A 27856-nucleotide genomic window follows, 5' to 3' on the forward strand; every position below is an offset into this window, starting at 1 on the left:
GCATTAATAAGGCTCTGCTTTTTTTTACCTCTGTCTATACTAAATAAATGGATTTGATGCTGTGAAGGATCCGTGTTACCGTTTCTATTAGATTCTAATACTTCAGCTGGTCATGAACCAGGTAAACTATACTGTGTGGAGTATCGTAATACTTTATTTTACGGAACGGTCACCCCCTGCACACCAGCTGAAATCAGAACCGTGGCAGACCTGCTGGTAAAATTACCGAAGAGGCAGAGAGCAGGGGTGACAAATTGCTGTCTGGAATCGTTGTTTATGCTGGCGCCTGGCGGTCAGGAAGAATTGGGTTTGGGCAGCCTCACAATTCATACAAATTTCAGGAGATGAGGTTGTGAATGGATCCTCAGAAAAAAGAAGTCTCGTAATTCAGGTAAATCAACTGGAGTGCAGATTGGAAGTTTTATAGAGCCAAAGACTGCCAGCATAGAATAGAGAAAGATTTGAGGTCAGCGACATCCCAGCACTGGAAAACTGGTTCTACCTTTGGACTGAAATCATCTTGGGCCTCTGCCAAGAGTCAGTGGCCCAGATTCAGTAAGATTTGCGCATCAATTACGGAGGCACAGGGCAACGATTTTGCCCTGCGCCCCCGCAAATTTGCGCCGCTGCCCTCGATTCACGGAGCAGTAGCTCCGTAAATTGCGAGGGCGCGCCGGCAAAATTGCCCGGCGTACGCGCAATTTAAATGATCCCGCAGGGGGCGGGAATCAATTAAATTAGGCGCGTTCCCGCGCCGATCGTAAAGCGCATGCGCCGTCGGGAAACTTTCCCGACGTGCATTGCGGCAAATGACGTCGCAAGGACGTCATTTGCTTCAAAGTGAACGTGAATGGCGTCCAGCGCCATTCACAAATCACTTACGCAAACGACGTGAAATTCAAATTTCGCGACGCGGGAACGGCGGGTATACTTTAGCATTGGCTGCCCCTACTATTAGAAGGGGCTGCCTTACGCTAAACACGCCGTACGGAAACGACGTAACTTGCGTACGCAGGGCTCGCGCAACATTGTGAATCGGTGTTAGTATGCAATTTGCATACTATACGCTGAGCACAATGGGAGCGCCCCCTAGCGGTCATCACAAGAATGCAGCCTAAAATCTGCGTGGCATAAAAGCCTTATGCCACGCAGATTTTAGGCTGCAGTCGGCGTTACGAATGTTCCTGAATCAGGAGCATTCGTAACGCCGGCGCAAGCAAGCAATTGCGCTGCGTAACTATGGTTACGCAGGCGCAATTGCTCTCTGAATCCGGGCCAGTGTCTCCCTGCAGCAGGTATGACCAGGTGTGCACAGCCTTGGCCAACAGTCCCTACAAATCAATGACAGGCGCCATGGCTGCTCTAATATGACCACACATTATTATACAGGATTTATATAGCGCCAACAGTTTCCGCAGCACTTTACAATATAAAGGGGGACAGTACAATTGCAATACAGTGCAATACAGAAGGAATATGAGGGCCCTGCTCATGGAGCTTACAACCTAGAAGGAGGGGGAGGTGTTACAAAAGATAATAGCTGCAGGGGATGATCTGATGGAGGTGACTCGGGTACAGGTGGAGGTGAGGTAGGCTTCCCTGAATAAGTGAGTATTCAAAGATCGCCTAAAGGCAGACAGGGTAGAAGCTGACCAAACATACCAGGGTAGGGAGTTCCAGAGGATGGGAGAGGTTCTGGAGAAGTCCTGGGGGGAGCGTGAGAGGAGGTAGCAAGGAAGCTAGAGAGCCAGATGTCCTGGGAGGAACAGAGAGGACGATATCTGCAAATGAGATTGGTGATGTAGCTGGGGGTGATGTTTGGATGGCTTTGTATGTTCTGGTTTGTATTTAGAATTTTATACAGTGGGGTAGGGGAAGCCAGTGAAGAGATTGGCAGAGAGGGGTGAAGAACACTGAGTGGAGGTCAGTGGAGGGATTGGAAGAGAGAGGTGGAGGACACTGAATGGAGGTCAGTAGAGGGATTGGCAGCAAAGAGTGGAGGACACTGAATGGAGGACAGTGGAAGGATTGGACGATTGGGGTGGAGGCCAGTGGAGGAATTGCCAGAAAGGGGTGGAGGACACTGAATGGAGGGCAGTGGAAAGATTGGCAGAGAGGGGTGGAGGACACTGAATGGATGTCAGTGGATGGATTGGCAGAGAGGGCTGGAGGACACTGAATGGAGGTCAGTGGAGGGTTTTCCAGAGAGGGATGGGGAACACTGAATGGAGGTCAGTGTAGGGACTGCAAAGAGGGGTGGAGGACACTGAATGGAGGCCAGTGAAGAGATTGGCAAAGGGGAATGGAGGGCACTGAGTGGAGGTCAGTGGAGAGATTGGCAGAAAGGAATGGAAGACACTAAGGGCTCTTTCACACGGAGCGGACCGTTTCCGGGTCCGCTCCGTGTGTCTCCGTCGGGTCCCCGCTCAGCTGTCGGCAGATAGGGCGGTCCCCGCACACAGTGCAGGGACCGCCCTGTCTCTGCTCCGCTCTGCCCTATGGGGAACCTGATGCAGACGGACCGTCTGTCCGTCTGCATCAGTTCCGCTCCGCCGAACGGAAGAAAAATAGGGTTTCTTCCGTTCGGAAAAGCGGATCCCGACTGACGCGGACGCTAGCGGATGCTCCATCCGCTAACGGACGCGTTCCCATAGGGATTCATTACAAGTCCGTTAACGGACTTGTAATGAGCGGACGAACGGTCCGCTAGTGTGAAAGGACCCTTAGTGAAGGGATTGAGGCCAGTGGTGGGATTGAAAGACAGGGGCGGAGGCCATTGAAGAGATTGGCAGAGAGGAGCAGCAGTCACAGATTGGATAGTAAGGTGTATTAGTCTAGCAGCAACACTTATAATAGACTGAAGGGGGATAGCTTGTGGAAGGGTAGGCCAGTGAGGACAGAGTTGCAGTAGTCAAGAAAGGAAATTACCAAGGAGTAAATAAGTTGTTCTGTGGTGTTAGAAAGGGGCGGATTCTGGAAATGTTACAGAGTTTAAGGTGGTAGGATTTAGCCAGTGATTGGATGTCGGGGCAGAAGAAGAGGTCAGAGTCTAGGATTACACCCAGCACCCTGGCATGTGTGGAGGGACCAATGGTTGTACCATTGATCTCAACGGTAAAGTCATGGGATGGAGGGGTGGGGGAGGGAGGAATAATTGCAAGCTTAGTTTGAGGAAGTGGTGTGACATCCATGTTGATCCGTCGCTCAGTAAATAAGTGATACCTGAGGAGATTGAGGGGGTGAGTTGAGGAGTGCAGAGATATATCTGGGACACCCAGATATATCTCTGGGACACGTCAGCATAGAGGTGGTGTTGGAAGATTATGAACTGGCCCAGGGAAGAGGTATAGAGAGAGAATAGGAGGCGCCCAAAGATAGAGCCTTGGGGTACCCAACAGAGAGAGGAAGAGTAGCGGAGAAGAGGGTGTTGTAATGTATGTGACACTGAAAGTGAGCAGAGATAGGTAGGAGAACCAGGAAAGAGCAGAAACACGGAGGCCAAGAGAGTGGAGTTTGTTGAGGATGAGTGGGTGTTCAATTTTAACAAAGGCAGAGGAAAGGTCCAAGAGTATGAGTATGGATAACAGCAGGGCTCGACAAAATCCGGGCACCAGGTCGCAATTGCGACAAGAAATTGTGACCTGGCACCTGCGCCCACCGGTAATTGAGGCCGCGGCTTTGCGGCCTAGAAGAATTAACGGCCGTCGCGGGCCCGGTGGGGGAGGCACAGGATCGTTGTTAATGTTTCTTGTAAATTGTTAATGCAAAACTTGATAAATGAAACAAAAAAAAAAGGAATAATGACACAAACGTATTAATATAAATAGTTAATGGAATGCTGAGTTTTTAATGATAAATAAGCAAGGTTTCCTTTGAAAAATAAAATATTTATTACCTTGCCGTTAGAAGGGCCCTGTGCAAATAAAACTGTGTTTTGTGCCTGGCTGGCCACCAATCAGAGTCTTCCTTATGTTTTATAATATCTGTAGCTATAAGGAAGGGAGAAATGGATTGGCTGCTGGATAAAAATACAGAAAGTTGTCCATTCCGACACAAAAATACATAATGATTTGTGTTTACAAAATTCTATTAAAAAAAGGCAGAGTGACAATACAAAGGACCAATCATCAGATGATACCATGATATCAATACATAGCCAAGTTAGGCCTCATGCACATGGGACGTTTTTATAGCGGCTGTTTTTGGGGTTGTCAGTGTTTTTTGGCAGGGGAGTTTTCCGGTTGGAAAAAAACCCGTGAACGAAAGGGTTTTCCTACGGAATTCCATTCAAGCTGTCTTGCATACACACGGTCACACCAAATTCTGACTGTCAAGTACGCGGTGATGTACAAAACTACGACGAGCCGAGAAAAATTAAGTTCAATGCTTCCGAGCATGCGTCGACTTGATTCTGAGCATGCGTGGTTTTTAGTCCGTCGGAATTTCATCCAGACGAACGGAAATGCCAAAATTGAGAACATGGGGGGTAATCCACAAAAGGGATACGCCGGCGTATCTACTGATACGCCGTCGTATCCCTGTTTCTATCTATGGAACTGATCCACAGAATCAGTTTACCATAGATAGACAGAAGATCCGACATGTGTAATTGAATTACACTGTCGGATCTTAAGGATGCAATTCTAGGCCGGCCGCTAGGTGGCAAGGCCATTGCGGCCGGCCTAGAATATGCAAATGAACACTTACGGCGATCCACGAACGTTCGCGTCCGTCGCGCTAATTCTACGTCGTTTACGCCGTGTAAAAATAGGGCTGAGTCCTATTTGACTAAGCCCTATTAAGTATGGCCGTTGTTCCCGCGTCGAAAATTCAAACTCTACGTTGTTTGCGTAAGACGTCCGTGAATGGCGCTGGACGCCATTTACGTTACCGTCTAAGCAAATGACGTCGGAGCGACGTCTGTTAGCGCAATGCACGTCGGGTAAGTTACCCGACGGAGCATGTGCAGTACGTCCGGCGTGGGAGCGCGCCTAATTTAAATGGGACTCGCCCATTTGAATTGGCTCGCCTTGCGCCGGACGACTTTAAGTTACACCGCCGCAAATTTCCAGGTAAGTGCTTTGTGGATCGGCACCTAACTTGGCAACTTTGCGGCAGTGTAACTTAAATGGAAAAAGTTACGTTGCGCTGGCTGGCTGTGGATCTGGCCCATGTTCTCTATCTAATTACGTCAGAATTTCCGACAGAAAAACTCAGATGGGGCATACACACGGACGGAATATGCAATGAAAATCTTCCGTCTGACTTTTTCCGTCGGAAATTCTGCTTGCGTGTACAAGGCATTACTCTGATAAAAGCTCAAAAATGCAAATAAAAATAAATAACGCATAGTATAGTTTTGCTAAAAAAAACAGCTAAAGCAACACTACTGCAAAAACGCTGAAAAACTCATTCTACAGCAAATGCTAGTGGCATTTTTATAACGTCCCGAGTGCATGAGGCCTAATATACAACTACTTATCCAAAATGTATCTTATAGAAAAAAAAAAAAAAAGCAGAAAGAATGATCATGTTAAATGTTCATATAAAAAAGTGGTTCTCAACTCCTGTCCACAGGACCCACTAACAGGCAAGTTTTCTATTGATAGCTGACATGGGGTCAATGAATATTGGCTTTTTTTGTGTCAGCACTGTTTCCCTCCCTATACAGATCAATAGGAATGCAAAATCATCATGAAGCAGGTTAATACAGTTTAGTACAAGGGTTGTCAGCTCCTGTCCTCAGGACTCACTAACAGGCCAGGTTTGCAGGATAACTGAAATACATCACAGGTGATATAATTTTCTGCTCAGTGATTGCAGTATTCTAGTCTGCATCTCCCCAAGGGAATACTTAGGCCCAGATTCACAAAGACTTACGACGGCGTATTTCCAGATACGCCGTCGTAAGTCCGAATGGCCGCCGTCGTATCTATGTGCCTGATTCATAGAATCAGTTACGCATAGATTTGGCCAAGATACGAGTGGCGTAAGTCTCCTACGCCGTCGTATCTTGGGTTGCAATAATTACGCTGGCCGCTAGGTGGCGCTTCCTTGATTTCCGCGTTGAATATGTAAATGAGCAAGATACGCCGATTCACGAACGTACGTCTGTCGCAATTAGTTACGCCGTTTACGTAAGACATACGCCGGCGTAAAGATAAAGCTGGGCTCTAGGTGGCGCAGCCCATGCAAAGTATGGACGTCGGAACAAGCGTATCTTTTTACGTCATTTGCTTAAGTCGTACTCGAATAGGGCTGTGCGTAAGTTACGTTCACGTCACAGGCATTGAGCCGACGTATCTTCGGGCGTAAATACGACGCCGTTCATTCGGCCATGCATCTACATGGGGTCAAGCCTCATTTAAAAACAACACGCCCCCTACCAGCCTACTTTGAATTACGCACGCTTACGCCGGCCCATTTACGCTACGCCACCGTAACTTAGGACGCAAGTGCTTTGTGAATACAGCACTTGCCTCTCTAAGTTGCGGCGGCGTAGCGTAAATACGGTACGCTACGCCCGCACAACGTAGAACGGCCGTATGTGAATCCGGGCCTTAAAATCTGGCCTGTTAGTTGGTACTGAGGACAGGTGTGGAGAACCAATGATATAAAGGTATACTCTGAGGAATGGATGATCGATCGAATATCATCAAATAAAATAGCATAAAAAAAACCCCAAAAAAAACACAAAATAACAAAACTGTAAAGTGTTCCAGTAAAAAGAAAGGAGATACCAAATACAGGATAAAACCTTTCTACATTATCATGTCTGGTTTCCAGATTGTGATTGTTCGATAAGAGCAGATAAATTCTAAATGTGATTGGAAGGGGTAATAACTACCCTGAAAGCCATATCATCCTAGGTGGCATTAAGGCCGGGTTCACATCTATGCAAATTGGTTGCAGCTTAAACCGCATCCAATTCGCATTACATTATAAAATACATTGTTTTCAATGAGGCTGGTTCACATATGTGCAATGCATTCGCACTGCCGAAAAAACGTGTGCCTTTTCTAGGCATTGCCGGGCAGCTCAGGTGCAAATTCAGGCCCATTATCTTCTATGGGTACGCATCTGATTCGCAGATGTGTTAATTTCTCTTCAGGATTTCTCTCATTCACCTCAATACACTTCCCCCCTCCCCCTCCCCTCTCCCAGGTCTCCAAATTCGCAACTAAAGCGGAGATGATCTGCTGAACAGTTCTCTTATCTCTCTGCAGAGATAAGAGAGCCGAAATTCGCACCGCACAAGTGTGAAACCACCCTAAGGCCCCTTTCAGACTGTGGCGGGAGCCGCGGTGGCGGTATAAAGCCGCTAAAAATAGCGGGGTTATACCGCCGGGATTGCCGCGGGAATCGGCCGCTAGCGGTGCGGTATTAACCCCCGCTAGCGGCCAATAAAGGGTTAATACCGCCAGCAATGCGCCTCTATAAGGGCGCATTGCCACGGTTTCCCATTGTTTTCAATGGGAAGGAGCGGTATACATGCCGCTCCTCTCACCGCTCCAAAGATGCCGCTGACAGAAGATTTTTTTCTCTCCCGCCAGCGCATGGGTGCTCAACCTGTGGCTCTCCAGCTGTTGCGGAACTACAATTCCCATGAGGCATTGCAAGCCGCTGACAGGTACAAGCATGTCTCCCAAAGGCTGAGGCATTATGGGAATTGTAGTTTTGCAACAGCTGGAGAGCCACAGGTTGAGCACCCATGCGCCAGCGCATCGCCTCAGTGTGAAAGCCCTCAGGCTTTCACATTGAGTAGGCAGTGAAGGAGTTTTTCAGGCGGTATAGCAGCGCTATTTTTTAGCGCTGTACCGCCTGAAAAACTCCTCAGTGTGAAAGGGGTCTAAAGGAAACACAGATCCCACTTAGCACAAATTATTTTAACAACAATTAGTTGAAGGCACTCCAATGCTGGCAATTCTGATTATTTATTTGAAAGCACAGGCTCTCCTCATTTAACGACCAGGTTCTATTCCAGTGACCAGGTCGTTAAACGAATTGGTCATTAAACAAGGAGCCACAAGAAATCAATAGTTTAAGCATTCTTAACTACTGTATTGTATTCTAATAAAGGTCTAAACACAACTCCAAGTACAGAACACAACAAAAAATAAAAGTAAGAGCTGGTCGTAAGTCTGAGTAATCGTTAAACAAGGAGAGTCTGTAACTGAAGGTGGAAGGCTGCACTGATCGGCTTGGTCATTTGCGCTGGTAATAGCTGGCGAATTGTTGTTAAAACTGCCATGTAATATAAAAGGTCCTGTGTCAGCTGCCTGGATGCTCTTTCCATCCTCCTGGAGAAAAAGCTTTAGGTGCTGGCGGCTACCAGTCCGGCCGGGCCTTGGCCAATGGTCTGCCCAGGAACCAGACACTCCATAGGTTTAAATCCCAGCTCATCCACAGGGATGCCAAATGCCCTCATCTTGGCCTCATATGTCCGGAGCAGGTCATTGTGTGCCTGGAAAAGACCAACAGACAGTGATTAGGTACACACAGTGGGACCAGAAACATTCTCTCTCATGTGGCAGCCCTTGTTGTCCCTCTGAAAAGAAATGTGTGGTGGAGATAGACAGGTGGCTCTGCGATGATGGTCGAACCAGGGCACTGCAAACACATGCATTTGACTCAGTTGCGGTGTGGCCCGGTTCTAAAGCCTTAGGGCTCTTTCACACGGGCGGCCCGTTCAGGTCTGCCTGCCAGTTTTTTAGGCGGACCTGAACTGGCGCTCCGTGCTCCTCTATGGAGCTGCGGAGGTCAGCGGTGACGTGCCTGCTGACATCTGACCCGCTCCGATCCACCAAAGTGTGACGGAGGAAAAACCTACGTTTCCATCTGTCTGGCGGATCAGATGAACACGGATAGACGGTCCGTGTTTATCCAATCCCCCCATAGGGGAGAGCAGAGAAAAGACAGGGCGGTCCCTGCTGACTGTGCGGGGACCGCCCTGTCATCCGTCGGCTCAGCTTGGATCAACGGAGCGATCCCCGCTGAGCAAGCGGAGGTTCACGGGGCGGATGATTACTGATCCGCCCCGTGTGAAAGGGGCCTAAAAGTTTTTGATCTAAATGCTTTCTCGGAGTTAAGGTAAAAAAACGATTTTGTCCAAATTTCCCTTATACTTACCTTAACCCGATCTCCATCCAGTGCTGTACATAAAAGCAGCAGCTCTCTCCCTTCTCACAGGGAGGATTGATAGTAGTGGGAACCACTGGCTCCTGCTACTGTCAATCAAAGCCCAGTGCAGGGGTGGAGCAAAGCCCCATTGTCTGTGTCAATGGATGCAGGCAGTGGGGTTTCGGGAGCAAGGCTGGGGGGGGGGGGGGGAGTGAGACTAGTAGCACTGACGGGGGACACCAGAGGAGGAGGATCAGGGGTGATCTGTGCAAAACCATTACAGAGACTTTCAAATCATGTCCAATCAACTGACACAGGTGGACTCCAATCAGGTTGTAGAGGCAGCTTAAGGATCAATTTTGAGTGTCATGGCAAAGGCTTTGATACTTATGTACAAGGGATTTTTTCCTTTTTATCTTGAATAAATTTGCAAAGATTTCAAACAACCTTCTTTCACGTTATCATTATGGGGTATTGTTTGTAGAATGTTGAGGAAAAAAATGAATTTAATTAATTTTGGAATAAGGCTGTAACATAACAAAATGTGGAAAAAGTGAAAAGCTGTGAATACTTTCCAGATGCACTGTAGGAACAACAATAGGGTCACCTTCCACCTTCCAGTGTTACAGAGCCGGTTGTGGGCACACAATGAGGACAGGTCCTGAGATACATACAGCAGAGTAGCGGACGTCTCCTACATAGTCTCTCTTACCTTGGACACTCTGGCCAGTTCATACTGCAAGTCCTTTATGGCGTTGTTCTTAGAGTCTAATACATCCTGTGTAAGGGAAAAAGGAGGACATGCTGATTTATAGCGGGAAAGCGATATATGATACAACACTGGCATGCTCACAAAATTCCTTCTGTACATTCATCATAAAACAGTGGAAGTTCCCAAGACTCCCAACCCAAAGGAAAGTCATCTGAGGATATGGGAAGGGGTGGTACACCTCCAACTTCTCACCTGCTCCTAAGGCCCCGTACACACGGTCGGACAAAACCGATGAGAATGGTCCGTTGGACCGTTTTCATCGGTTCACCGCTGAAGTGGCCTGATGGTCTGATGTGTGTACACACCATCAGTTAAAAATCCGATCGGGTCAGAACGCGGTGACGTAAAACACACGACGTGCTGAAAAAAAATGAAGTTCAATGCTTCCAAGCATGCGTCGACTTGATTCTGAGCATGCACAGATTTTGAACCGATGCTTTTCTGTACTAACCATCGGTTTGGTCCGATGGGACAGCGGTCCATCGGTTCGGTTTTGAAGCATGTTTTAAAATTTTGGACCGAAGGAAAACAGACCGATAGCCTATACACACCGTCGGTTTGGTATGATGAAAATGAACTTCGATTCATTCTCATCGGACCAAACCGACCGTGTGTACAGGGCCTAAGCCTTCCCCACGTCTGCCACTGCAGTCTCTGGAGTTAAAAGCAGATCCTCTTTTTAAATGGTAAATAAAGTTGGGAAAATCCTCTGGCAGGTTTTATTGCTGCTTTGTCCCCATTGGCAAGATTTTCCTTCGTTTTCTCCCCTTATAACACAGGGACTGGGACTTAGGACAAAGTTTACCAGGGCAGGAAGGCAAAAAAAATAAATCATATGTTTTACCCTTCCCCACACTAAGGACTTATTCATACGGATGATCAGCTTCTTCTCTGCCAGCCGGGTGATCAGTGTCTCTTCCAGCTGGGTGATCAGCTTTTCTGCCATACACACGTTGTATGCAAACAGCCACGGACAGATTTGTACTGTGTACAAGTCAATGCCCAGGGCCGCTGTGGTTCAAGCGGTTACATGCAAATAGTGCCCCTGACTGGCCCTTAACACAGACAGTTTGTGTCCAAGGCTGATGATTCTGACCGCATACAAACCGGACACAGCTTTCTAGCGTGTATGCGGTAATAGATAAAAGTTTGGCTACTTACTTCCAGCTGTGGCTTTTCACCATATCTGCATGTGACAGCCGTATGAACGAGGCCGAATAAGAAAGAGTGCTTTGTGGCCATCTATAGCCCCATTGGAAAGACTTCCCATCATTTCCTGATCTCTGACTCCTTGTTAACAGAACAGGAAGTAAAAGGAAATCTCTGTAGTGGGGACACATGCAGCAACAATCAGAAAAAGAATAAGCTATTGCACAAATTAGAACCCAACCGTCATTTAACGGGGCAGATAAGGCCCCGTACACACGACCGAACATGTCCGCTGAAACTGGTTCGCGGCCGGCCGGACAATTTTCCGCCGGATCGGACAGGTTTCCAGCGGACAAATGTTTCTTAGCATGCTAAGAAACATGTCGGCTGGAAGCCTGTCCGTCGGACATGTTCGGTCGTCTGTACAGACTCACCGGACATGTCCGCTCGGCCGAAAGCCCTCGCATGCGTCAAAGTGATTCGACGCATGCGTGGAAGCATTGACCTTCCAGGGCCGCGCACGTCGCCGCGTATCGTGTCCGCGCGGATTTCTGTTTGATGGTGTGTACAACTATCAGACAGAAATCTCAGATGAAAACGGTCTGCGGACCGTTTTCATCGGACATGTCCCCTCGTGTGTACGGGGCCTAAGGGGGCCAGGAGAGTGGAAGGGAACACCAGGTGAAGTGGGTGCAGCTCCCCTCAGTTTAGGTCTTGAGCGCTTAAAGGGGTTGTAAAGGTTTTAGTTTTTTCACCTTAATGCATTCTATGGAGTCTTGGCGTTGATTGGATAGATGGAAAGCAGCGCAGCCATTGGCTCCCGCTGCTGTCAATTAAATCCATGGCCGAGTCATACAGGGGTTGACAATCACTGTACTAAAATGTATTAACCTGCTTCAAGATGATTTTGCATTCCTATTGATCTGTATAGGGAGGAAAACAGTGCCGACATAAACAAAAGCCAATATTCATTGGCCCCATGTCAGCTATCAATAGAAAACTTGCCTCTAGTTTGCGGGTGACAGCGCTGAGGGCTGTGGGGTCCAGGTTGGAAGCTGCGAGCACTTCGTTGAGCTGTGCCTCTTGTTTCTCTAGGGTGTCGCTGAGCGCCTGTAACTTCCGCTCCAGCAGCAAATTCTTGAAGCCGCTCTTTTGCTGAACCTCCTGAATGGCGGCTGTGAACTTCCTGTAGAGGTCATCTCGTTCCACTTGTATCTGTATTAGGGGAACAACAAGATAGCCTTATACACAGACAGCAATAGTTAAAGGGCAAGTCCACCTAGGGCTGAAATTCCAAGCTTTGGTAAGCCTAGGTTCACATTGGTACGTCACATTTGACATGTCAAATCGCATGTCAAATTTACTATCCAAAGTTAAAAGAACAAGGGCAGGAGATTTAACAGATGGAAAGTTGAAAAAATTACTGAAGGTCCGCTTTAAGAAATAAATCAGGAGGAGTGAGACTCCAAAGAGCTGGGAACTATGATGTGGAGGCCTCACCCCTGGAAGTCCCAAGACATATTAGAAATTAAAGAGCATTTCCCTCCCCCAGAACCCACTTTTAAACTGAAACATCAATAACAAGTGAACTGCCCCTTTATCTGACCAAACACTGCAATCTAATTGTAAAATCTATGTACATTCTACTTCAAATGTAAAAAAATAAGCAAATAGCGCAGAGACTTAACTCCACCTACATCCAATCAGCAAGGCTTAGCATTACATAGGTTGTTATTGGCATGCTGATTGTATGTTCCGATTGTAGCGTGTGTAGCCAGCTTTCATGAAATCTCCACAGTCTATAATTTTGCTAATACAATTTTTTTAAATATTTGTGTTCAAAGGTTTGAAAGTGCAAACTATGTAATCACACATTATACCAGGGGTGCCCAACCAGTGGCCCGGGGGCCACATGTGGCCCGCAGAGCCTTCTGATGTGGCCCGCGACCTCCTTCTCTGGGATGGCGGGTTGGCAAGCCCAGATCTTGGTTTGCCAACCCGCCATCCCAGAGCATAAGTGTTGTGAATGAAGACGGCAGTAGAGGAAGCATGCGGCTGCGCAGCAGAGCCACATAAGCTGATGCTTCCTGTATAGTGCCAACTCCTGTCACAAGTGGAGCGATACCAAATGCACTCTGTTTTAACCTGCAGGTTTGGTGCGCTTTCAGACAATGCACCACACCTGCAGGATATAATAGAAGTCTATAGCAAATTGCAGCTAACCTGATGGAAAGCCACAGGTGCACTGCGCTGCACCCGCGATGTGGGTAAATCACAGCGCATCAGTGTGAAAGCAGCCATAGGCCCCTTTCACATGATCAGTTTGACGGAATTGGACCCTCCATTCACCTCTATGGAGCAGCAGATGTAAACTGACTTGTGTACATTTACACCCACCTACTTCCAATCCAATCCGCCAAAAAAACAAAAAACAGAAGGGCATCTGTCCCCTTCCGAATGGCCGGATCAGAGGGCCCAAATTGTGGCCCGCGACCGATTACCAATTTGCTTAAGTGGCCCTCGCTCTCCAAAAGGTTGGGCACCCCTGCATTATACAGTATGACAGTGCCACCTAGTTGGTTGCCAGCTACCAAACTACACTAATTATAGGGTTTCACTTAGATAAAACAACCTTGTGGACAGCCTTCCCAGAAGTGTTGAAGCTGTTATAGCTGCAAAGGTTGGGTTAACTCAATATTGAACCCCACGGACTAAGACTGGGATGCCATTAAACTTTATGTGCGTACAAAGGCAGGTGTCCCAATACTTTTGGCAATATAGTGTATATCTGAAATTTGACCAACCCTGATGTACTGTGCTACACTTAGTAAGGCCACCTAGTGCCTAAACTCTAGAATACATTATCCTGAACCGCAGATCTGCTCTTCATTCAATCGTCACCTTCTGGGATCTTTGTTCTAACACCTCGTGTTCCCATTTCAGATCATTGAGCTCCTTCTCTGTGCATTTCAGACGTGCTTTTGTACTCTGTAGGGATAAAAGAAACAATTTTTATCATCATTTATTTATAAGCTGTTGCCTCCGCGGTGCTGAGCTTTGTGACATGATGCGCAGTGACAGGAAGGTGTTTAAGGAGTGAGAGGAGTTGGATGTCTTGAGTCTGGAGTCATGCAGATTCATGAGTGCATGTACCGTATTTCCAACATAAATAATGGCATGAAAAAGCAACTTCAGTACTTCAAAACCTCCATAGACTACACTTTAAACATTTCTATAGGTTACCAGTTTAGAGTTACAGAGGAGGTCTTGCACTGCTCTAGCTCCAACGTTCGCGGTGCTACCTCACATGTGTAGTTTGAACACTGTTTACATAAGCGTTCACTTCTGCGGGCGCGCATGTGCGGACGGGGGCAATTTCCTTTTTTTTTATTGTTGTTTATTTTATTTTTACACTTTCCTTAAAAAAAAAAAATGATAGCTTTTATTCCTATTACAATGAATGTAAACATCCCTTGCAATAAAAATAGGGCATGACAGGTCCTCTTTACATAGAGATCTGGGGTCTTTAATTCCCCACATCTCACCTCTAGGTTGGAAAGCCTGAGATAAAAAAAAAAAAAAAAAAAGCTTGGGCCTTTCAGCTAAGACGTCATGACATCACTCCAGCCTCAGAAGGTCATAGAGATGGCTGAGACCATCTGGTCCTTGGTCAGCTCTATGGTAAATGGCCGCTACCGGCCGATTCAGTCTCTGGCTCGCTGATCGAAGAGGCGGGCAAGTAGAAGCACTGGAGGGCAGCGTGGGGAACTGCCCCTCCTACCGCCTGTATAAACAAATCAAGCCGATATGATTGCTTTTACATTGCAGTGAATCGCCTGCTAGAAAAACGATATCCTCACAGCCATATATATTGAACCACCTAAAGTCCAGGATGCCATATGACGTCCAATGAGCTGGAAGTGGTTAACATTCTAGCAGGCTCACTAGACTATAGCACAGGCTATCCCCCGGGGCTCACAGCGCTTGTCATACTAAAATGTACTTTTGGCTTCGCTAATTCCGCTGGCTCCTTACTCTTTGAGGGCTCCCTGCTACATATGTTTGGATCCAGGTTTGATATACCTGGTTGGAGTATATTGGATATAAATGTGTTCTTGTTACACCCCCTCATCCATGCCCCGGAATTAATGTTCATTTGTAAAACATTAGTTTTGAACTGGGTTGTTATACCTACGGTGTACTCTCATACCCATCAGTACAGATAGAGGGAGCTCTCTCTGGTGGATTCTGGAGATTTGCCTATTATTTGGAACTTCTGATCACTTATATATATGCGACTTGGAGTATTCCGAGACAATGAAATATATTTCTTTACTGTTTATTTCTTCTGCTCGTCCTGAGGAAGCCCAACAGCGAAACGCGTAGACGATGCACAGAGGATATTTTCTATATCATACATGGTTTTATTTTATTGATTTGTTTTGTAAAAATATTTTTTTAACTTTTGTAATAAATTTATATATTTTTTGATATTCCCGCCTTGCCTCTAAAGTCCGACCACTAATTACCGTTCCTTGAGTAATTATTTTGTGCTCCACAAGACTAATATTAATGTAATTTTCAGCAGCGGCGGCCCGTCCCTTAGGGGTGCACAGGCTCCGCCCCCGCTAACCATGCATCCAGGTCCCTAATCTACAAGCAGGGTGCCAGACGCATGGATTCCAATGGGGTTTTTCTTTTTTTTGAAGCACGTGATTAAAGCCAGAGGCTCGAATAGGCTTCAAAAAAGGAGCACTGCGCCCCGATCCCACCCAGTTGTGGGACAATAGAAAATGAATATTCGGCGGTGAGGCGGGTGACCCCCCCCCCCCCAAAAGAAACACCAGCCGCCACTGCTTTTCACCATAAAATGTAAGGCCCCTTTCACATTGAGGAGTTTTTCAGGCGGTACAGCGCTAAAAATAGCGCTGCTATCCCGCCTGAAAAACTCCTTCACTGCAGACTCAGGGTGAAAGTCTGAGGGCTTTCACACTGAGGCGATGCGCTGACAGGAGACAAAAAAATCTCCTGTCAGTAGCATCTTTGGAGCGGTGAGAGGAGCGGCATTGTATACCGCTCCTTCCCATTGAAAACAATGGGAAACCGCGGCAATACCGCCCGCAATGCGCCTCTATAGAGGCGCATTGCGGGCGGTATTAACCCTTTATCGGCCGCTAGCGGGGGTTAATACCGCACCACTAGCGGCTGATTCCCGCAGTAATCCCGGCGGTATAGCGCCGCTATTTTTAGCGGCGTTATACCGCCACTGCGGCTCCCGCCCCAGTCTGAAAGGGGCCTAAAGCTTGTACTTACAGCCAGGGATGTCTTGTCCTTCTGATAGTTGGCCAGTTGTCTCTGAAGTTCTGCCACATCCTCTCTGGCCTTTTGTAGCGGTTCAGCCAGCCTGCGATTCTGTAACTGGAGGTCAGCCGATTCCTTCTCTAGGCGGTCCTCCTTCTTCCGCATTTCCTCCATTTGTTCCTGTGAGTGGGAACACAATAGGCTTTATCTGATGGAGAACAGACAACGACAAAATACCTCCAACCAATAGACTATTGCCCTCTTTGTCACCATGGGTAATCCTAATTTTTCTTTTAACCAGACAACTAAATAAAACTAAAACCAAGGACAATTTTTTATAAATATTAGCATATCAGTCCCTAAAATGTGGTGGCTGCATTCATTTTTTTTCCGGATTTTTCTTTCTATTTAAAAAAAAAAAAAAAAAAAAACATTGATCTAATGCGTTTAAAAAAAAAACGTATTTACATTGGGCAGGGACCGGAAGTGACACCATGACGTCGCTCCGGTCCTCCTAGGCCATAGAGACGAGCGGAGGCCAATAGACTATTGCCCTCTCTGTCACCACGGATAATCCCAATTTTCCTTTTAACCAGACAACTAAATAAAACTGAAACCAAGGAAAATGTTATATAAAAATGAGCTTATCAGTACCTAAAATGTGGTGGCTGCATTAATTTTCTTTTTTTTTCGGCTTTTTCTTTCTATTTAAAAAAATAAAAACATTGATCTAATGGTTTAAAAAAAAAATCCATTTCTCTGAGTTCATAGACGGACACAGCCTTCTTTGACATTAGGGTTATGCTTCTTCCTACCAGGAGAGTACTCTCCTGGTTGGAAGAAGCATAACCCTAATGTCAAAGAAGGCTGTGTCCGTCTATGAACGGAAGAGAAAAAAAGCTTTGTTTACATTGGGCAGGGACCGGAAGTGACAGCATGACGTCACTCCCGTCCTCCTAGGCTATAGAGACGAGAGGAGGCCATCTTTTCTCTGTGGCCAGCCAGCGTCGGACCAGTTCTTGGCGGTTCAATGATCAGCCAGGTAAGCCCACGGGGACTAGCAGAAGGCGGCCACTTGGATCACTTTTAGCAAAAAGACTGCTGCCTGAGGAAAATTTTAATACCGGGGCATCTAGCTGCAGCCATAGCTCCGGTATTAAACATCAAAATAATTACGTATTTTCCCAGTTAGGCATTCGGCAAATGGATATACTACCTTAATTTTCAATACTTAAAGTGGAGCTCCACCCAAAAGGGGACGCTACGCTTGTTTGCTCCCCCCCCCCTCGCTGCCACATTTGGCACCTTTTCGGGGGGAGGAATACCTGTCAAAACCAGGTACCCGCTCCAACTTCCGGGTAAGATTGCCACAATCATGTGGCAATTTATGACATTTCTGGCCTCTCCTATTTTTCCCCGCTGCCTTCTGGGAGACACACAGGTCCCAGAAGACAGCGGGACCATTCAGAAAGCACAGCGTGACTCGCACATGCGCAGTAGGAAGCAGGCTGTGAAGCCGCAAGGCTTCAATTCCTGTTTCCCTTAGTGAAGATGCTGGCACCTGCACCCGGAGCCCATTGGCTAGGGCTTTTCAACATTGCGGGGTCCCTGGACAGGTAAGTGTCCTTATTTTAAAAGTCAGCAGCTAACGTTTTTTTTTATTTTTTTTAGATTGGAACTCCTCTTTAATTATTAACACCCATTTATTCTATGTTTATTTTTGATATATACCGGAATCCATACTTCCTGTTCACTCCTTGTACCTTAAGTGAGTTGATCAGAGCCAAATTATTCAGTGTGATGTCATTATAATAATTTTTGATGTCACTGAAGGCCTTTTCATGGTTTTTCATCAGTGTGTTAATCTGTCCGTTTTTTCTCTCCTCCACTTCATGAATCTCAGTCTTTCTGCGCAGATCCAGCTCATCTCGCAGAACGCGCATCTTTTTCTCATACTTGTTTTCAATTTCTGTGAATGGAGTGTCAGAGATCGTGGCATTAACCTTTTCGCTGCCAGAGCCATTTTTGCACACGTTTTAAAAAATCATTTAAGCCCTAAAACTGATCTAAAACCCCCAAACATGATATCTCTTCTGAAAACAGACACCCTAGAGCAGTGGTCATCAACCCTGTTCTCAGGGCCCACTAACAGGCCAGGTTTGCAAGATAACTGAAATACATCACACGTGATATAATTTGCTGCTCAGTGATTGCAGTATTCTAGTCTGCATCTCCCCAAGGTAATACATAAAACCTGGCCTGTTAGTGGGCCCTGAGGACAGGGTCGATGACCACTGCGCTAGAGCATAAAATAGTGGTAGTTTCAATTTTTTATGTCACACGATGTTACCGCAAAGGTCTAGGAAATGCAAAATTTCAGTAGAAAACACTGAATTTTAGGGCAAACAAAATGCAATAAATTACCCAAATTTTTGGTAAAATATAAAAAGATGAAGTTGCACCGAGTAAATAGATAGCCAACATGCCAAGCCTTAAAATTGAGTGCGTCTGAGAAATGGAGACAAACTTCAGTACCCCATATTTTCTATAAGCGGCACTTCAAAGGCCCCTTATAGGTCATCAGTTTAGTGTTACGGAGGAGGAATTATTGCTCTCACTTCGGCGTGCGTGGTAATATGTAATGTGTATCGCAATTAATGTTTTCAGGCGTAGGCGACGCATGCGTTTACGTCTGTACGTGCGTATATGTGGAGGTGGGGGGGCCTAAAATGTTTTGGGGGGATTTTATGTGCTTGCGTGTAACTTTTTTTGCAAAAAAAAATCAAAAATTTATTTTCACTTAACCTTTTTTTATGACATAAAGTCCCCTATGTGATGATTTTTAGGTGACAGGTTCCCTTTAATGAGATATGCAGGGTCTAAGAGACCCCCAATATCTCCTTTGGACTCCACTTAATGTTTTGCAATGCAGATTGCACTGCAAAACATTACTTCCTGGTTGAGCTAGCCGAGGTCACCTAGATGCTGAACCGGAAGTGACATCACGGACATCGCTTTCCGGGTCACAACAAGAAGGCGAGGAGATCGAACGTGCGTCCATTCTTCTCCTTCCTCCGCAGCCGCCATGTTGCTCCCGGACCTGCAGATGGGCGGAGCCCGTAAGCATGGCCGGGGGAGCGCACGCGTTGGGGGAGAGCTGGTACCGGTGTTCTGTCAAGTTTTCCAACCCGTCAGAAACTCCAACCGCTTAACTTCCGTTTTTTTTTTTAAAACCAGCAGTAATTGGATTTTTTTACGAATTGGTGGTTGGACACAACACTGGCAACCAAACAGAGTCCGGTGCACGATATTATGAGCGGAGATTCTTACTCCGCTCCGATACTAGCCAATAAAATGGCCGCCTCCGAGGCGGTGACAACTTTGTCCTCGTTAGCCGCTGAACCTTCCTGTACCGGACTCTATTTGATTGTCAGTGTTGTGTCCAACCACCAATTTTGACAAAATCTCTGATTACTAAGGTTTTAAATAAACCGGAAGTGACGTGGTTGGAGTTTCTGATGGGTTGGAGATATTGACAGAATACCAGTGGGGTGTATAGAGGCAATCAAGTAAGTGAAACCCAGCCTGCCTCATCCTGCAGCCATCAAAATACTGACCTTTTACTTGTCTCTCAAAGTCACTCCTTAGCTGTGTTCTTTCTTCATCTTGTTTCTGTCAAATACAATGAGACGCCATTAGAAACGTGAAAAGAAAAGCTCAAGGGCGATTATTTAAAGGTGAACAAATGTTTTCGGCTAAAAAATTAGTTTAGCTCCACCCTTTTTCTCTTACCATTTTGAGATTCTTCAACACCATCTCATTGGCCAGCTCCTGCTCTTTGATCTCCACCCGCAGACCGCGCATATCTTTGCTTAGCAGGCTCTCCTGAGTGTGGTGATCTTGGTGTGCCAGCTTCATAGCAACGCTGCCCTCCGCTTTCAGCTCTGAGAGGTTGCTCTGATGCTCATACAGGAGATGCTTCACTTTCTGTTTATATACCTGAAGAGGACAAATAAAAATAACAGTCTGATGTCTACTTAAAGCGGTAGTAAAAAAAACTGCAAGACAATAGCATATTGTGCTAGTATGCATACTATCACATTATGAAATACTAACCTTAGAACGAAGCTCCCGCAGCGTGCTCGGTCAACACTGAGGGGGCTGACATGTTCCCTCTGCGTTTCTTCCGGGTTCGCATGCTCCGGTGCTGTGAGTGGCCAGAGCCGCGATGATGTCACTCCCGCTCATGCACATGGGAGTCCTCCGTTCCGGTATGATCCGCCGAACCTTCAGAGCTCATGCGCCGTTGACGTCAGCAGCTGCATGCAGGGTGAATATCTCCTAAACCGTGCACCGTTTCAGAGATATTCATTTTACCTACAGGTAAGTCTTATTATAGGCCTACCTGTAGGTAAAAATGACCAAGCAAGGTCTACAACCGCTTTAAAGCAGAGGTCCAGGCTAAGATAAAACTAGGTCTAAACCAATTGTAGCTGCTGACTTTTAATTTTTGTTTCTTTATTAGAGGCTGGAACTCTACTTTAAAGAGTAACTCTTCTTTTGTTGAGAAGAAACCCCTCCCTCTGGGTGATCTATGTACATTGCAGGGATTGTAACAAACTGTTGCAAATGTCTCTTTTGTTATTCTAAAGAAATTGTTGTTTGTAGCGACTTTATAATTATCAATCAGCTGCTGCACTTGCAGGGTTCAATGAGGTAAGTGGCAGGGTCTGAATCTCTTCAGACAAGATTTCCCTTTGAGTGTATCTTCCCAAAAATGAAATATTTGTTGCATACACACGATCGTGATAAAAAATGCTCGAGCAAAGCGCGGTGACGTACAACACGTACGACGGCACTATAAAGGGGAAGTTCCATTCGAATGGCGCCACCCTTTGGGCTGATTATGCAAATTTCCCTTCTCATAACTTGCGCTTTTTTTTCTTCCGTCGTTAAAGCCTACACATGACCGTTTTTCACGACGAGAAAAACAACGAGAAAAAATAGAGCAGGTTCTAAATTTTTAATGCCCACACACGATCATTTTTAATGACCAATTAAAAAAATTGCATTTTTCTCGTCATGAAAAACGGTTGTGTATCTTAGTGCAAACTTCTGGGAAAATCAGTGAGCCAATCACACAAGCAGGAAATTACCCGTGCCATGAATAAGCACTAATCCAGTGCGAAACGCGTCGGCTATTCCCTTGTTCCTATTGCTGTAACCCTGTGATGTGATGTATCTGCTGTTCATTTAAATAAAGACAATCTCAACGGTCATTGGAGTGCGGCTATCCATTTTTCTCTTCAATTCTCAAGCAGGAAATTACATTTCTTGTATAGATGGATGGATATATTTTTTTATTTGCTAAATTAGCATCAGTTTTATTTTTTATGTTATTTCCAGGCATGCTAAAAAAATTGTACGTGTAATGCCGTGTACACGCCATCGGACATTCCAACAAGAAAACCGTGGATTTTTTTTCCAACGGATGTTGGCTCAAACTTGTCTTGCATACACACGGTCACACAAATGTTGTCGGAAATTCCGAACGTCAAGAACGCGGTGACGTAAAACACAACGACGAGCCGAGAAAAATGAAGTTCAATGATTCCGAGCATGCATCGAATTGATTCCAAACATGCGTAGGATTTTTGTGCGTTGAATTGTGTACACGCGGTCGGAATTTCCGAAAACAACTTTTGTTGTCGGAAAATTTGAGAACCAGCTCTCAAAATTGTTGTTGTCGGAAATTCCGACAGCAGATGTCCGATGGGGCCTACACACGGATGGATTTTCCAACAACAAGCTCACACCGAACATTTGTTGTCGGAAATTCCAACTGTGTGTATGTGGCATTACCCTTCCAAGTATTTATTACCCCACATAGATATCACCGTTCTCCCTCTGACAATGCCTCCATCTGCTTTTCTCTTCAGTAGGACAGAGCCATCTTTATTCAGGCATCATCCAAGGTCATCATCTACTGAAGAAGCCGACTCAGAGATCACTTAGTTATGTAAACCCCGGACACTGTGTTACATTGCAGCACTGTACCACAACTGCAGGTTGAGCTTTTGGCTCACGGTTGCGGTGTGGCCCCATTGAACTCAATGGGTGAGTTTGGTTGGTTGTGCTGCCTATTAAAGTCTGCAGTCTAAGTAAAAAATGCTGCAGCATGTGTACAGTCCTATCTGGTTGTGTTGGTACTGTCTGGTCCGGCCAGGGGGGGCAGTAAAATTGTGGCTCAGCTGTCCGGGAGGGAAGAGTTTCCTGCCGATGTCATTTTACAATGACTCGGTAAGGAACTGGTTAAGGTGACAGAGTGAGTGGGATGCATGTAGGGTCTTGTCCCTAAACCCCCCCCCCCCCACCACCACCACCACCATTGTGTCATCAAGACTAATATGTGAAGGACAGGAATGTCTGGTAGCTCTGAGGAAGACGTCGGTGTGGTAAAGTGACACAGAAGAAGTGATGTCCTTACCTTGATCTCCACCTGATGCCTCTCCTCCGCCTCCTCCATCTCGCGGTCCTTGTTCCGCAGTTCTGATTTCTTGTCTTCCAGCTGGCGGCGGGTGATCTCCCAAAAGGTGTGTATCTTGTCTCTCTCTAGCTGGAAGTAGTTCCTCTCCTCACGTTCTCTGTCCAGTTCCTCCCGTAGGCGCACTATGTGCTCCTCCAGCTATAGAGAAATCACACAATTTTATGTCCATAAAGCGGCTTCCCTCAACCTTCTTCCTCAGAATAACCCTGAAACTGCTCTCAGACCTCAGTGAACCTTTACTAAAAACTATGACATCTACAGCATACAGTACAGTCACATGAGCAGGAGGGTTCACACTTGCGGGATTCGCTGGGATATCGCATTGTGCAAAAGTACGATTTCCCTGCTGCTGCGTTTTAAAAATGATGCAGGAACCTTTTACTGCACAGCAGCCCATTAAAATGAGAGGGATACCAAACTCGCGCAAACACGGTCTGCTGAGCCGCAATAGTGTGACCCTAGTAATATAATAATGACAGAATACAGAATGTGGTGTACCTAGATAGAGAGGGGAAGGTATGCAGAAAAGATATTAAAAATTGGGGGGGAAAACAGGCTTTTTTCAAAGCAGTTTCTTTATGGAAAGTCACCAGCAGTCACCAGCACTCTGCTCGGGGAGCCCCTTAGAACCGAGCGAGCGGTGGTGTCTGAGACCCGACGGGGGAAAGATGCAGCATCCACCTAGGCAAGTATGATTCCAAAAAAATAAATAAAAAAAAATTCAGAGAATTTAAAGTCTTAAATTATTGCAAGTTCTCTTAGCAGAATACAAGCAAATCCTGGAATACAGTTCAAGTAACACTGTACTTCTCAATGCAGTTCCCAAACAAGAGAGATATGCATTTCTGCCACGAGGGGGCAAGGACGGAAAGGATCAAGTTTAGTTTGCTTGTGGGCTCCTTCTTGTATCTCCTACAGTTGAGTGATTGTTGAGATATTTTTTAAAATTGGTAAAACTACTCCAGGGGGAAAAAAAAAAAAAAAAATGGTAAAAAAAAAAAAAATTCCCCCATGGCTTCAAAATTTCTGGACATTTTACATCTCTATTCCTAGAGCTGTGCTTGTCAACTTATGAGCCAAAGGGGGCCTCAAATGTGGCCCTGGCATCACTAAAGGGTTGCATATAATGTTCAATATATGTAATGATGGAGAGGACTGTCAGAGACTGCAGACCTAATAGAGGAAATGATGGTGGAGGGTATTCCCGGGAAGGGGGGGTGGGTGGGGGGGGGGGGTGGGTGTACAGAATAAATTGTTGGCTGGGGATATGCTTCAAAAGACGAAGCCAGACTGGGAAGATGTTACATGAGGCTGGTTAAGATCCATGCCATTACCCTAATCATTGTTCCAACTACAGACTGCTGAGGGCCACACATCATATACCAAAGGGCCACAGGTTGGGCACCAGGGACTCAGAGCATTTGTCACCCCCTGCCCTATGTGGATGAATGATGGTTGCTGTTACTAGAAGACTTGTCCCACTGGAGGCAAATACCATTTTGTCGCAGTTAGCTCATTCCTATTAAGGAGTACCTACCTGATCTTTGCTCATGTCCTCAGTGGACAGTCCATCCACCAATCCGGGGCTCTTCTTCCCCTTCGCCGACGCCTTCTTCTTCTTCCCTCCCTTCTTCTTTGGAGGCTGGAGAGTCAACACATGACAGGTCACATACAACACAAGACATTTACTTCACACTGGGAGGCAGAGCTGTCCTTGGTTTTTTAATGAATTTTAAAGCGAAGTTCCACTCGAAAGTGGAACTTCCGCTTATCCGTCTCCTTCCCCACTTCTGGGAGACAGGGGCCACCTCCTCCTTTCTCTGCCTCCAGACCAATTAGAAAGCGTGGCGCATGCACAGTAGAGGAACCGGCTGTGAAGCCAAAAGGTTTCACTACTGGGTTCCCTTAAAAGAAATGACGGCGGTTGCACCCGACAGGGGGAGGGGGTGGTATTTGAGAGGGTTGGGCCGGGGTCTGTCAGTGGTGCGAGGGGGTAGTATTTGGGTCTGTCAGTGGAGGGAGGGGGTAGTATTTGGGACTGTCAGTGGAGGGAGGGGTGGAATTTGGGGGTTTGGATATCTGCAAGTGGGGAGAGGAGTAGTATTTTAGGGATTGGGGGTCTGTCAGTGGAGAGAGGGGTGGTATTAGGAGGGGTAGGGGTCTGTCAGTGGAGAGAGGGGTGGTATTAGGAGGGGTAGGGGTCTGTCAGTGGAGAGAGGGGGTGGTATTAGGAGGGGTAGGGGTCTGTCAGTGGAGAGAGGGGGTGGTATTAGGAGGGGTAGGGGTCTGTCAGTGGAGAGAGGGGGTGGTATTAGGAGGGGTAGGGGTCTGTCAGTGGAGAGAGGGGGTGGTATTAGGAGGGGTAGGGGTCTGCCAGTGGAGAGAGGGGTGGTATTAGGAGGGGTAGGGGTCTGCCAGTGGAGAGAGGGGGTGGTATTAGGAGGGGTAGGGGTCTGCCAGTGGAGAGAGGGGGTGGTATTAGGAGGGGTAGGGGTCTGCCAGTGGAGAGAGGGGGTGGTATTAGGAGGGGTAGGGGTCTGCCAGTGGAGAGAGGAGGTGGTATTAGGGGGGGTAGGGGTCTGTCAGTGGAGAGAGGGGGTGGTATTAGGAGGGGTAGGGGTCTGTCAGTGGAGAGATGGGGTGGTATTAGGGGGGGGTAGGGGTCTGTCAGTGGAGAGAGGGGGTGGTATTAGGGGGGGTAGGGGTCTGTCAGTGGAGAGAGGGGGTGGTATTAGGGGGGGTAGGGGTCTGTCAGTGGAGAGAGGGGTGGTATTAGGAGGGGTAGGGGTCTGCCAGTGGAGAGAGGGGGTGGTATTAGGAGGGGTAGGGGGTCTGTCAGTGGAGAGAGGGGTGGTATTAGGAGGGGTAGGGGTCTGTCAGTGGAGAGAGGGGGTGGTATTAGGGGGGGTAGGGGTCTGTCAGTGGAGAGAGGGGTGGTATTTGGGGATATGTAAGTAGGGGTCTCTCAGTGGAGAAAGGGGTGGTATTTGGGGGGTCTGTGAGTGGGGGGAGAGGGTGGTATTTGGTACAGGTTGCTATGGATAATGACACAGGTTGCTATAAATAATAATATGGGTTGCTATATTTTATATATGGATAATGATATAATTTGCTATGGATTATAATAAGGGGTAGATAAGGACAGGGGTTGCTATGGATAATGAAAGGGTTGCTATGGGTAATGACACGGGTCGCTATTGATAATGACACGGGTCGCTATTGATAATGACACGGGTTGCTATGGATAATGACAAGGATTGCTATGGAAAATGACAATGGTTGCTATGGATAATGATACAAGATGCTATGGGTTATAATAAAGGGTTTCTAAGGATAAGGACAGGGGTTGCTATTAATAATGACATAGGTTGCTATGAGTAATGACACGGTTTGCTATGAGTAATGACACGGGTAGCTATGGATAATAATAAGGGGTTGCTAAGGATAAAGGACAGGGGTTGCTATGGATAATGACACAGGTTGCTATGGGTAATGACACAGGTTGCTATGTATAATTATATGGGTAGCTATGGATAATGACAAGGGTTGCTATGAGTAATGACAAGGGTTACTATGGGTAATGACAAGGGTTGCTATGGGTAATGACATGGGTTGCTATGGGTAATGACAAGGGTCGCTATGAATAATGACAAGGGTTGCTATAGGTAATGACAAGGGTTGCTATGGATAATGACAAGGGTCGCTATGAATAATGACAAGGGTTGCTATGAGTAATGACAAGGGTAGCTATGGGTAATGACAAGGGTAGCTATGGGTAATGACACGAGATGCTATGAATAATGACAAGGGTCGATATGGATAATGACAAGGGTCGCTATAAATAATGACAAGGGTTGCTATAGGACAGGTAATGATAAGGGTAGCTAAGGATAATGACAAGGGTCGCTATGGATAATCATACGTGTTGCTATGAGTAATGACACGGGTTGCTATGGATACTGATACGTGTTGCTATGGGTAATGACACGGGTTGCTATGGATACTGATACGTGTTGCTATGGGTAATGACACGGGTCGCTATGGATAATCATACGTGTTGCTATGGATAATCATACGTGTTGCTATGGATACTGATACGTGTTGCTATGGGTAATGACACGGGTTGCTATGGATATCGGTGGTACTTACACAAAGAGAGAAGGCGAATGATGGTGATATTTATTGGGGGGGAACAAAAAGTATGATAATTTTACCGCTCAGCAGAGTCATCCTGTACAGGGGCCCCACTGATCATCTCTGTGTCCTCCTCATCATGTGGCCCCAGCATGACTTCTCCTCTATGGTTGTGTCCTCTGATATTACAGCCCATGTCAGTATTTGGGGGCTGCATAGACAGACATTCGCCCTGATTGCACAGACGCCCCCCAGCACCCCATTTCCTGAATAAAGCCCCAACACCCGTGTGACTGACACCCTACAGATCTCTATACATTCTGCTGTATGTTGGAGGTCAGTATAAATTCCCCCATCACATTGGAGGTCTTATTCATTGGTGTCACTTGTCAAATAGACCCCATTCATTGGTGTCACCAAACATTAGGGCCCCCCAATTACATTCATTCACTCACCATGTTGGCTGTTTATCTCTCCCTGATACAAGCAACACCCGTCTCCTGGCAACCGGGAGCGAGTCTCGTGAGACTAAACTACGGGACTTTTAGGTGGGCGGGGAGAGGAGGCAGCGTGTTCTTGGCTCCCATAACAACCAGACAGTGGGGCGGGGTCTGGTAAAAGGAGGGGCGAGAGGGGGAGAAGAGACTGGCTGCAGACTGGAGCTCCATCTTTCACAGGAAACATGTGGCCTCCACTCCACTTTTTTTTTCTTTTCTCAATGAACTTTAATGTCCCAAGCATTTAATAGCCTGGTGGGAGTGGAGGACACATGTTTCCTGGGTAGCTGGCTGCACACTGGAGCTCCGCCCCCTACAGGACCCGTTCTCTTTTGT

The 27856-nt window shown here is 46.6% G+C and overlaps 1 protein-coding gene across 1 annotated transcript; it reads right to left on the reverse strand.

The window, feature by feature from the left end:
• Positions 1 to 7915: 7915 nt before the first annotated feature.
• On the reverse strand, positions 7916 to 27621 carry GAS8 (growth arrest specific 8). The gene is made up of 11 exons (XM_040328278.1): positions 27479 to 27621; positions 24427 to 24531; positions 22830 to 23027; positions 20135 to 20341; positions 19960 to 20014; positions 18106 to 18311; positions 16355 to 16522; positions 13943 to 14029; positions 12047 to 12256; positions 9833 to 9898; positions 7916 to 8464 (listed from the first exon to the last, which is right to left on the reverse strand). Exons 1-11 carry the CDS (start codon positions 27479 to 27481, stop codon positions 8315 to 8317), a joined length of 1455 nt encoding a protein of 484 aa, XP_040184212.1. The 5' UTR covers positions 27482 to 27621; the 3' UTR covers positions 7916 to 8314.
• Between the last annotated feature and the right edge of the window lie 235 nt (positions 27622 to 27856).

The sequence above is a fragment of the Rana temporaria genome, chromosome 11, assembly GCF_905171775.1.
Source record: "Rana temporaria chromosome 11, aRanTem1.1, whole genome shotgun sequence".
Classification (NCBI taxonomy): Eukaryota; Metazoa; Chordata; class Amphibia; order Anura; family Ranidae; genus Rana; species Rana temporaria.

Coding starts and splice junctions, on each gene's coding strand:
- GAS8 (XM_040328278.1), bottom strand. Junction 20,015..20,134: donor TGTTGAAGAATCTCAAAATG/GTAAGAGAAAAA, acceptor TGTATTTGACAG/AAACAAGATGAAGAAAGAAC. Junction 9,899..12,046: donor CTGTCACCCGCAAACTAGAG/GCAAGTTTTCTA, acceptor TCCCTTACACAG/GATGTATTAGACTCTAAGAA.